Source organism: Camelus ferus, chromosome 7, assembly GCF_009834535.1.
Source record: "Camelus ferus isolate YT-003-E chromosome 7, BCGSAC_Cfer_1.0, whole genome shotgun sequence".
In the NCBI taxonomy this organism is placed as follows: Eukaryota; Metazoa; Chordata; class Mammalia; order Artiodactyla; family Camelidae; genus Camelus; species Camelus ferus.
The window spans coordinates 57,588,335-57,600,394 of NC_045702.1; the positions used below are offsets into that span (position 1 = coordinate 57,588,335).

At 42.0% G+C, this 12,060-nt stretch overlaps 2 protein-coding genes across 11 annotated transcripts in view; one reads left to right on the forward strand and one right to left on the reverse strand.

Moving 5' to 3' along the window:
- The first annotated feature begins 595 nt into the window (after nt 1–595).
- ICA1 (islet cell autoantigen 1) overlaps nt 596–12,060 on the forward strand; it is a 141,761-nt gene continuing 130,296 nt past the window's right edge. For 2 of the 10 annotated variants that reach the window (XM_032483943.1, XM_032483945.1), the window contains exon 1: nt 843–1,090. The gene's annotated coding sequence lies outside the window, so the exon portion shown is untranslated. Of the gene's footprint in view, nt 748–837; nt 1,091–12,060 lie in introns of those variants that run through there. The other 8 variants (XM_032483941.1, XM_032483948.1, XM_014557494.2 and 5 more) reach the window with 7 other exon arrangements.
- On the reverse strand, nt 631–1,591 carry LOC116664751 (proline-rich protein HaeIII subfamily 1-like). The gene is made up of 2 exons (XM_032482954.1): nt 1,439–1,591; nt 631–1,299 (listed from the first exon to the last, which is right to left on the reverse strand). The coding sequence occupies exons 1-2, from the start codon at nt 1,589–1,591 to the stop codon at nt 631–633; spliced, it is 822 nt and encodes a 273-aa protein (XP_032338845.1).

Below are 12,060 nucleotides of genomic sequence, written 5' to 3' on the forward strand. Positions count from 1 at the left end.
GCCTGGCACATAATGTTAGCTGTGGATTTCAGATTTGTTTGCATCATTACTCAATAACCATCTTTCATTCCACCCTGTTAAATTGTTTCAATCAGTGACTATTCAATGAACTTTTAAATGAATATATAACATAACTAGGGATGAGTCATAGCACACTAGGAGTGCTTTTCAGCATAGACGATTTTAGGAAGCAACTATTACAATACCTTTTTTTCACTGTGATCACTTGCAGGTTTGGTTCTTTCCTGATGACAAAGGATGAGAAGATGAAATTACTTTAAGCATCCTTAAGTATAAATGATATATGACTATATGGGAATGAAATACACACACACACACACACACACACACACACACACACACACACACACAGGTTTTGTTTTTTGTTTTTTCCTTTAAGTCCAAACTTGATTTCCAGGTACAGGCCTCTGTAACTTTTCTTGGCATTGAAGTCATGAAGTCTTCTGTCCCCTAAAGCCACGGAAATCTATAGTGGAAGCAAATAACACACACTAAGCACAGTACAGAGGGAACCCTGGGGCATTCGCTGCCGCTCCCACCTGTCAGCCAGGTCATTGTGACGCAAATGCTATGGACACGTGGAACACCTGCGGGAGAGCAGGGGCAGGGTCACCCTGGGCGGCAGATCCGAGAGGGGCTACCCCAGGAAATGGGGGTCGAGGAAAGACCCCAGGGAACTGAGAGAGAGGGAGACACTCCCCCCAGCCCAGATTCGCCCCAAATGAGGTGAGGCCATTGCCCCCTCCCTCCTCCGGATCTCGGGATCCTGCTGGGAGGGGTCGCCCCCCGGGGGACTTCGGAGGGGAGAAGAGGCGGCGGCGGGGTCCAGACCCTGGGCGCTCGCGGGGAGACTAGGGTGCCCGCTCCCCCTGGCCGCTGCGCTGCGCTGCGGCGCGCACGGGCTAGGCCGGCTGCTATTCCAGCTGGTGGCGACAGCCGCAGGAAGGACTGGTTCCTGCGCTCCCTCCGCCCCTTTTCCCTCGCCTTCTGCTGACGCTGACGTCGGATGAGGGAGCTGGAGGGACGTTCCGATCGCTGCCGGAAGGCTCCTGGGGGCCGGGGCTCCGAGGTACCTGCCCTCCGGGGCCGGGGCTGGGGCGCGCCGGGCGGGCTGCAGGCTGCAGCGGGAGACGCCCGGCAGCCGGGGCGGTCGGGGGCTCCAGCCTGAGGCTGCCAACTCTGCTCTCCGCGGGCGCTGGGTGATAGGCAGGTCGTCTCCTCCTGCCTGGATCCTCGTGCGGGGACGTCTACTGCCCCTTCCCCTCCCCCGCCTCCGCCCTGGGGCCTGGGAAGGTCTGGAGAATGCGCGCGCCTCGAGAGCGCGCGTCAGCCCCGGGGGAGCGGGAGGGAAGCGTTGCAGGCTCCGGCCCCATCTCTGGATCCGGCGTTAGCAGCATCCCCACCCCCTCCTGCCCACCCCATCCCCGCCGTGCCTCGCCTTCCCAGCTTCTCCAGCCCCAGGTCCCAGAGATCCCTCCTGGGAAGGGTCTTGCGTCCAGGACTGACTTGTTGACGAGTTCACCTGCCGTGGCGCCTCGTATTTGCCTTTTCTTTTCTCCCCATTGCCCATCACTGGCAGAGGTGGCAAGGAGCAGATGGGTACCTTTATATAACCACTAATAGCAGAAGGCTTGAGCTTGGTCTCCGGCTGGCAAGGTGCTCACCAGCCTTGGACCAGACTGGAGCGAGTCCCTAAGCAGGCCAGGTCCCTGCAAACCCTGGCAAGCCTGTTTCCTTTGGGTGCGCTGACACCGCCTTTCCTGCCCCGCGGCTATCGCAGCTCCGGCTTCCTCTAGGAATGAACATATCCTGTTATTACGTCTGCCTTTGCCCAGAGCAGCTCCCCATTAACCTTTCGCACTGTGTTTTTACTTGGAGTGCCCCCAAGGCCCCTCAGCTTCTCTTCGAGGATCTCCAAAATACTGCGCCCTTCCCTGGCGAAAAGCATTAACTGCCTGGTTGGGGAGAGTTACAGTTTAGAAAGGGAATCAGGTTCACTTCTGTTTAGATAGCTTAAAAAATAAGCAAGAGGAAGGGTTCTTGGGTGGCAGCCTTAGTAACTGAGATCTGATAACTTTATAAAAATTATCAGGGCCTGGAAAATATACTACCAGCTGGTTTGAAGATGATACTGAATGTAGGAAGAAAGGCACATAAGGCATTGGCCATTAAGGTCATATAAATTATGACTCATGGCGAACACGTTCATATCCAAACATTTCAGTCAAGTCTCTCCGGTGAAATATCAAGCTGGTTTCGGTGGACCTTTAGTTTAGATTTTTTTCTGAGATCTGAACTGTTCCTTGGGGTAGGGGAGTGAAATAGGAAATACTTATTAGTTTGAAATCTGTGCTCCAGACTGAGTTTCTTGGCTTCTATTTAAACACATACATACTAAAAATACTTTCAAGTGACTTTTCAAATAAGTTTTTTTTAAGGTTTTGGTCTTTATTTTTGAAACATCATGTGTAGAGAATATCATAGAGGCAAAATCAGTTTGTAATCCTTAGTAGTTTGTTTATCACTGTTTAGTTTTTAGACTGCCATGTTTATATTTAATTTAAGGAGATGCAGCCTTTCTAATTGTATTTTTTTGGATCATATAAAGAGTAAAGAGTTGTACTGTTATTAAAGATGAATCTTTAGAAAATAATAGTTAAGCTGTTGAGTACTAATTATAATAGTGAAGAGACCCAAGGTTAAAAAGCTGACCATAGAAACTCTACCCATGGGACATTAAATGCTGAGGACACTGGGTGGTAAATGCCTGGGAAATTTATTTTATAGCTTCCTTTCTTTCATTTGGCACACCTGGCTATATCAGACTGCTTTCTCTGAGCATCTTTATTGCCATACATTTCTCTCCATGTCAACCTTATGAAAAATACAGAAAATTTTCAAAAGAAAACCTTCAAAATTGCTGCATTTTTAGTTTATTTGACTAAACAGCATCCCCGCCCCCCCCGCCCCCCCCCCCCCCCCCCCCCCCCCCCCGGTTCAGGTAGTTTTATCAGAGGAAGAGAAGTGTGGCAACTGTGAAATGACGTGGCAGGGTAAATCTGTAGAGGTGTGAACTTTAAAGTTACAGAAACCTCATCTAGGACAAGGTGGTGAAGTTGATAGGTCACAAGAACCAGGAAGAATTTTTCCTCTTTATTGGTTGAGCCCCACAGCTAGAAGCCTGAGGGTAGGTGACAACGTTTAGGATCAACTCACTGGCCACTAATGTCCTTTTTTTTCCCATTTGCACCATCAGATTTATGGGAACCATGGACAAGGATGCTATGTGTATGTATTTGTCCATGAGGCAACATAGATCATTAGTTAATTAACCTTATTCCCATCCTTACCCTCATCCAGAACCTTCCTCAGCAGAGCCTTAAACTCAGATACCATTACAGGAGAAATATTTTTTCCCATGTTTTTCCCCAAGCAGTCATGTTTTATATCACAATCATATCTAGCACCGTGGAGGAGGTGCACAGGACACACAGCCTTTGGATCCAAACGGAGCAGGATTGGAAATCCAGCTGCAACAGCTAATTAATCATGTGACCTTGAGCAAGTTACTTAAGCTTTCTATGTCATCATTTCCTTACCTATATAGCAAGAATATCCACCTTGTGGGATTGTGATGGGGATTAAAGATAATTTATATAAAGTGCTTTCCACAGTAAATAGGACTTCAGTAATAGCAGTAAATTATTCTTTTATGTGCTAAACATATGTGATGTCTTTATCTGAAAAGGAAGCTACTGCTTTCCCCTGTGATAGAAAATGTGTTCCAGTTTGGTTTTGAGTAGTTCAAATGACTTTGTACCCGTACTGAGAACTTAGGCTTTCCGGAATCCTCCCTAAAGTTGGGGAATGCAATCTGTGGTCCAGGAACAAAGCAAAGCTAATTTGTACCAGTGGGAGTAGATCTGCTAAACCAATACCACTCAAACTGTGATCCATAGACTAGCAGCATTGGCGTCCCTTGAGAGCTTGTTAGACATACAGCCTCTCAACCCACCCTCAGCTCCCTCCACACCTACTGAATAAGAGTCTGCGTTTTAACAAAATCCCTAAGTGATTCATGTGTACGTTAAAGTTTGGAAAGGAGTGTTCTAAACTGGTATTTATCAAACTTTGTGTCCAATAGAATCGTTTGAGGGCTTGTTGAGTGTGGATTCCTAGCCTGGCTTCTCCCATCTGCTGTTGACACCTTAGGTGGCTCTGATGCCCAGGATTCCTCCACTACTCTGAAAAAGACTGCACTAAACCCTTCATTTAGTGTAGTGCACTAAGATGGTCCTATGTCCTCTTCTTCAACAAAGCATTTTGGTGAACGTAGTCTTTGATAGTCAACCCCATTTGAGGTGAGTAGCTAATATAATCCCTATCTATCTGATAAGAAAATGAGGACTACAGGCATGGTTTATCCTGGATAATGCATGTGGTAGAACTGTCTCGAACCTCTATAAATCCTAGTTGACCATGCTTTAACTACTCCAGCATCCAAATTAATGCACTGTGTGTGTGTGTGTGTAGGTAATTTCAAATACTAATGAATCTCTCCCAGGACAGCAATGACCATACATAATACAGCATCTTATACATGCTTTTAAAACAAAGCCTTGCTTCAGTGTGTCTGTAGGCTGATTACTTAGGATGAGTAACTGATTTTGAGCTTCGTCCATAAAGTGAGGATGATGTCTGCTGGACAGTGTGGTAAGCATACTGTACGCAAAGTGTGCATCTCAGTGTCTGAGAAGTGGTAGTTCCTCAACTAATGGTAACTATTTTTCCCGATGTAAACCTAGTAAAGAGAATGAGTTTACAGAAGGCTGAGAAAATGGCATTGCTTATGATGAGAAGTCTCTCCTGCTAAGTCAGATGATGTCACTTATCAGGACTTCAGCCACATCAGAAAGTGGGGTCACTCCTCAGTTTTCAGTAGGCATTAGTTGTGTGTGTGCCATGTGCCATGCTCAGTGCTGGTCCTGGGAGTCCCAAGACAAGACCCAGACCTTACCCTGCTCTGAAGGAGCTTCCAGCCTAGTGAGGGAGTTAGAGGAGTCAGGTGACAATTACATTTCAGCAAAGGCAGGGACGGGTTGGAGCCCAGAGAAGAGGTACCTAGCCCAGACAAAAGAGAAAATAGGGAAAACCTAAGAAGATTCATGGAGGAGGTCACCCTTGAGTTGAGCCTTGAAAGACCAATAGGAATTTGGCATGTCAAAAGATGTTGGAAATGGAGAGAGCGTTCCCAATACAGTACCCAGGTATACAAAGGGAGAGAATACAGGTAGAGAATACTGAGAGAGAATACCCGCAAATAGCCCTGACGTCTCGTGCCTAGTGTCCATGTGTGTCCCTTACTAGCTGAGTGACTTTGGGCAAGTTTGATCATCTGTGACTTGAGAGGATTCAATGTATTAATCAGGGTAAGCACAGGACTGATTTTAATTATGTGCTGGGTAGTCTGGAGAGGTGGTAGAGATCTTAGTAGAAAATAGGGGACTGACTTTAAAAATCATGAGAATTAGAGTAAATTAAGAGGTCAATTTTAGAATACACTTAACAGAAAATACATAGAATTTAAAGAGGATGACTGAAAAAGACAACTGAATGCAGTGCACTACTGTGGTGTGGGAAACACTAGGTACGTGTATTCAGTGATGGACCAGTGAATATATAGATAACAATGTCTTGCTAACCCTGAGTGTCTAGATTTGAGAGTGAGAAGGTCCTCTCATTCTGTGCTGAGAGTATTTGTGCAAGGAGTGGCTATAAAGTGTAGCAGTTCCTTTCCCAAAGCACTCATTAAAATCCATTCCATTACTTATACCATCACTATGATCTCTCACATCCACTTCTCTGTTGCTAGAATAGGGCATGGACTCCAGTGCTGAAACCTAATGGTACTTAGGGGAAATCAAGCCTTCTCTGCATTATCTGGGGTAGTGCATCCTAAACCAGGGACCAAGGAGCAAATTGTGATAAATGCTGCTCCCTCTCCTTTTTGGTAGGAACCCCAGTAGCCACCAGGAGTCTATCAGCAAGGTTTTGTTGTGCACAAGCACCATGATAGTAATGGATTTGGAACTAGCACAGCGCCTGAACCTGTGGTTAGGAGAGATTGTTTTTATAGAAACCAAGCCCATTATCCAATCTCTTTGGTCCAGCAGTAGAGTGCTTAAAAACAGGAGTTCACAAGCAGACCTGAATTTCCTCGTTGTAGACTTTGGGCAAACTATTTCACTTCCTAAGCTTGTTTCCTCACTTGCAAAATTGTGTTGTATGTTGGTGTGGGGATGGTGATATTAAGTGCTTCACACATGTAAGGTGCCCCATAAATGGTAGCACATAATTATTGCCCTTCGTCCAGCATATATTTGCTAAAGGCTTGTTGTGTTTCAGGTCCTGTGTTTGGTGTAAGGGGGCAAAGATGAATCAGTTGGGGTCCCTGCCCTCAAGTGACTTCCAGTCTAGTGCAGATGTAATCAGCTCATTGCAGGAGAATAATGGGAGTGCAGGGCATCACTGGCATCAACATGGGGCAGTTGATTCTTCAGTTGGGAGGACAGGAGTGGGAGGCTCCTGGTGAGCAAGAGGTCAGGTGTTGGGCTGAGGAACACTTCACTGAGGAGGTCACATTTGAGGAGAGTCAAAGTAAAGAGTAAGTTGGCCAGTTGAGCAAAGGAGTGGGGTTCATTTCAAATGAAGGGAATTTTGCAAAGCCTTGAAGTGACAGTGTATTCAGGAAAGCTCTAGTATCCTGAAATGACCAGAAGGAATAGTTCTATGTAAGGTATAGCAAAAAAATTTTGGAAAGGGAACAGAATGTGAAGAGGTTTGGGGTTTTTGCTACAAAGTTTGGAATTTCTCTAGTGGCAAGGGGTGCAATTAAAGCACTCTAATTTTTTTTAAATGTAATTTAATTTTAAGTGGGAGGGTGGTATGACTAGATTTGCATATTATAGAAGTAGTTCAGACCATGGTATAAAGGATTGGAGTGGGCAGATACAGGGATGACATTGCCTCTGAAGGCTGTGACCTAAGACCTGGCTGTGAATATAGAAAGGAGAAGACTCATTTAATAGCTTTTTAGGAGGTAGAATGGAGAGAACTTGGAGACTGGATGCAAAAAAATGAGGGAGAAGTTGTTTCCAATTTGGGCCACTCATGCTGGTAATTAATGTAGGGACCACAGGAAGAAGAAGAATTTGGGGATGGAGATGGAGAGAGATAATTTTAGTTTTAGGTGTGCTGAATTTGAAGTGCCTATCAGACATCCAGGTGAAGATTAGTTTAAACACCATTCCAGAGCACCAGAGCCACTTTTGATCCCCCTACTGTAGTCTCTGGAGAGGTATTTAATTTTGAAAGTCACCTGCATACAGCTGTTGGTTGAAGCCACAAAAGTGGGTTAAATCTCCTAGAGAGAGCAAGTAAAGTGTAACAGAAGACTACCAAGGTTGGAACCTTATGGATCACTGATATTTGAGATGTGGAAACAGAGAGAACAGAGCTAACAAAGAAAACTGTAAAGATACAAAAGTGCAGAGAGTATTTCCTGAGAAATCAAGGAAGAGGAGCTTAAACAGAAACAGACTCATAGACATAGAATACAAACTTGTGGTTGCCAAGGTGGGGGCAGTGGGAAGGGACAGACTGGGATTTCAAAATTTGTAGATACTGACAGGCATATATAGAAATAGATAAACAAGATTATGCTGTATAGCACAGAGAAATATATACAAGATCTTGTGGTAGCTCACAGTGAAAAAAAAATGTGACAATGAATGTTCATGTATAACTGAAAAATTGTGCTGTACACTGGAATTTGACATAACATTGTAAAATGACTATTACTCAATAAAAAAATGTTTAAAAAAAAAGGGAGAGGAGCTTACTTAGTCAAAGGAGAAGTGAGAGGAGGACTTGAGTTGGGCTCATAGTGAAAAGCTTCCTCTGGTACAGTGGAGAAAGGAACCAGACTACGTGGGCTGAGAAGAACTCTGTCCATGAAGAGAAGGAAGAGGATGGTAGCTGGAGGGGGAAAAAGTTTGAAGAATGTGGTTGGAGGGCAGAAAGGGAGGTTGATTAACTTGAAAGAGAAGGGATAATAGATGGACTAAGATGGGAAAGGGGAAAAATGTAAGACTGAAGAGAGAGGAACAGAGTGGTTCTGGTTGTGGTGCTGGATAGTTCTGGAGAAATGAGGGGTGGTACATGAGGAGTGGAAGCCATGAGGAAAGGTGCCCAGCACAATGCCAAGGGGCATGATTCCCCAGAGGGCATGAGGAGGGGGACTGGCCATAATCATCCTGGGAGTTTTCTTCTACCGCTGCTCCATGAAGGCCAGGAATTGAGTGTCCCTTGTATCTTAATGCTCTTTCGTCAGCGTTGCCATAGGCAGCACGGCCATCATTGTGAAGTAGGTAAACTTAGCATTGGTGCCAAACCACTCCCCTCTTTCTGTTTCCTGCTTCTTTCTTCTCTGCACTGCTGACCTGAAGCTCTGTGCCTTTGGGCTACTTCCTGGTGGTTCTACCTGGTTATTCCACCTGCCCTACCAGGTATCTGCCCAATGGCCCTGACCCACCAAAATAACCAGTTTTGTGCCTTATTTGCTGTTAATGATGGTAAATAATTCATGAACTATTAATAATAGCAGCTCTATGGATGCTATTTAATCCTGTAAACCCCTTCCCAAGGAAAGTGGAGAGAATCTGAAAGAAGGGATCTTTTATTAGTTCTCAAATAACTCCAACCAGATGACCCAGTATAGGGTGGCTCTGTTAATTGGGGTACATGAAAATACAAAGCTTTCTCCTTCTGTCTGCTTCCCTTTGCTGCTGACTTGTAAGTCCTCTTGCTCCTCCCTCCCCTGCTGGGCTGCCTTCATCCCTGGTTCATAAGGTAGCCCAAACTCCAACATGCTTTAGCTGCCACTTCTTCACCGAGGAAAGTCCTTGAATTCATGCCATTTCCAGAGAAAGGAGCTGTGTTGATTTGTTTACAGGATCTGTGTACAGCATAGACATTTTATAAACCACCTATTTGTGTCTGTGTTTTTCAGTAATTTAAAACTAATGGAACAGGCTTACTCTGTGCCTTGTGAAATTTTCTTCAGTCCTGGGCCTCAGTCGGCTGACCTATGAAAGGACTGAACGATCTTTTTAAGTTCTCTCCTATCTCTGAGTGATCCTGTGGAGGCATAAGAAATTACTTGATCTGCTCTTTAACAGGCTTTAAATTATGAACTTAACCTTACAGAAAGAGAACTTAGTAAACGTTAGTATCTCCCAAACTGTGCTGATTGTTGACATTATGCTTGTGTGCAATTTCAGAGTTGTAGTCACTACATTTACATTCCGTTTCTTCCTTCACACTTGTAATATTATTAACCATGTATCTGTATATGAATTGCATGTATCTCATTTGTAAATATATGTATACCTTTTATATTTGTAGGTATTTATGTCTATCTGTGCATATATGTGTGTGTATCTATCTATATAGAGAGATTGTCCTTATTGTCTCACTTTTGATGGTCTTATGGTAGATTATCCACTTCGTTTAATCGGTCCAATGAATCTGATTTGAAATAAATAGTGTATTTTATATACAGTTTTGGAAGTTTTTAAAGCAACTTATTGTGAAAATACGGAGTGCAACCATTTTGTTGGTCATTTAAAAAGACTATACAGGCACATATATATTTTTTGTATACATATGAGATTTTATTTTTATAATGACATTTCTGACAGGATAATTATCAGAGATTCTGGGGAGAAAACTGTTTTAAAATATTTATAACTCTATAGAATACTGGTGACCTGGGTTAAGGAATTAATTTTTAGCTCTTTGCTGCTTTGCTTAATGCCCTAGACCAAGGCTGTCCAACAGAAATACAAGGGCAGCCACATATGTAATTTAAGACATTCTAGTAGGCACAGTTAAACAACTAAAAGGAAACAGGTGAAGCTATAATTATATTTAACCCAACATATCCAAAATATTATCTTAATAAAATATAAAAATACCTATATAAAGTAAAAATAAATATAAAACAAAATTAAATGCAACACAGAATATGTAAATATATGTATATATAAAATAAAGCAATATAGGTACATACAATTTAAATATACATACGTATATCAATATAAAATACATATAATTTTATCAACACAAAATACACGTAAATATAAAATATGTTTCTTAATAGACATTTTACTTTGGGGGGTTTACTAAGTCTTCAAAATCCAGTGTGTGTTTTACTTTAACGCATATCTGAATCAAATAACCATATTTCAAGTTGCTCAGTGCCACATATGGCTAGTGGCTTCTGAATTGGGCAACACGGTAGTCTTAGATGATGAAGTTAATTTACTTCAGATTATTCTTTCATGAAAAAATGTATCAAAATTACAAAATGGAGTTTTAAAATTTAATTTAAGGAAAACATTTATTCCCATCATTCAATAATGTTCTGGGCTGGAGGATGAAGGGTCTAGTATTTTTTGACAAAAGTTGATTGAGACCTTTGCCTCACTAGGGTGTTCTTTCATTTTTCATCTTTTTTGGTTAAGCTTTTAGAGAAATGGCCACCATAAGTACTAAAGATTCAAATTTATAGGCTGAATTTGAATTAACATTTGCAAGTGACATAAACCAACCTAAATAAAATAGAAGGTGAATAGAATTTTTACAGCAAGTTTTTTTTTTAATCTTTTCTTCAGCAAAGATTCCCTATTTGTTCTTTTTCTGTTTCCAGTCTTCCAAGCCATTTCATATTACTTGCTCTTGTAGATTTCCTTGAGGTTTGTTGTTTTCAGTGCCAGCCTCATTGTTGTTGCCGCTATGATTTTTATCACAGTAGAAAATTCACCCTTATTCATCTTTGCAAGCATGGCTGTGAGTAAGAGAAAGAAGAGCAAGTCCTAGACTGTACGCCTTGTGAGCAGTTTGAGTTTGGGGTTTATTTTGTTTTTAGTTTGTTTTGTGGGGACATAGTATTTTTAATGAACACTAATGGTGAAGATAAAAGCCTTTTTGGAGAATATCTTGACTTTTTTTTTTAATTTCTTCAAAGATGAGATGCTCTTTTTGATATTTTTCATTGAGAAATATCTCTTGGAATAGAGGAAGTGACTCAGGGGAGCACCAGGTTGCTAATTGGCTGACTAGTGTTTCAGTCCCAGAATTCCTCCTTTCATATTTGATCTTTAGCCTGATCCTGGACAAGTCTTTCTTTCTAGAAAGCCAGTTTCCTTATCTTTAAAAAGGAAAGTGTTGTGTTCATTATCTCTAAGCTTTCTCTTAGATATAAATATCTGTAAAAATAATTAAAATTAGCTTTATAGTTTTGTGACTGAGGGCATCCTAGATGTCATCTAGCCTAGTTTACTATTTTACAGATGAGCCAAGTGAGGCCAGATAGGTGAAGGGACTTGGAGGAAGGGCAAGTTTGTGGCATGGTCATGGGTTTGCCCATTTTTATACTGGGAGACAAATTATATTGGCATTAAAAATATTTACTTCAGGAATATGATTTTGTTGGGTTTAGGGAGTTATTAAGCTTAATTAATGCCTGGATATAATACTTGAACTTTTTGAAATGTGAATGAAATTATCATTTAAAAATATCCTAGAACCCCAATTCATTAACAGAAAATGCATATTTTAACAGTGGCTTGCATATGTCAGGTTTAAATAAAAACTCATCTTCTAGCTGCCTTGAATAAGGTTAGAATTCTGCTTTCCTTGTGTAGGACTTCCTGACTCACAAAATTGAAGCATGACTGTGTTCCACATTTGCTTGTGAATTTATGAAATGTTAAAAATCATTTGCAGGAGACACAAAACTCAACTAGAAACAGAATCCTTTTAAAGTTATGGGTAATGCTCAAGTAGTCACAACCTTTTCAAAATCTGAAAGGGAATGCCGTGTGATATCTGAGACATAGGAAAGACACCCATAAAAGCTAGTCAGAAATCATATTATTTTAATTACTGTTTAGCTTTTGAAAGGGTAGATGATGA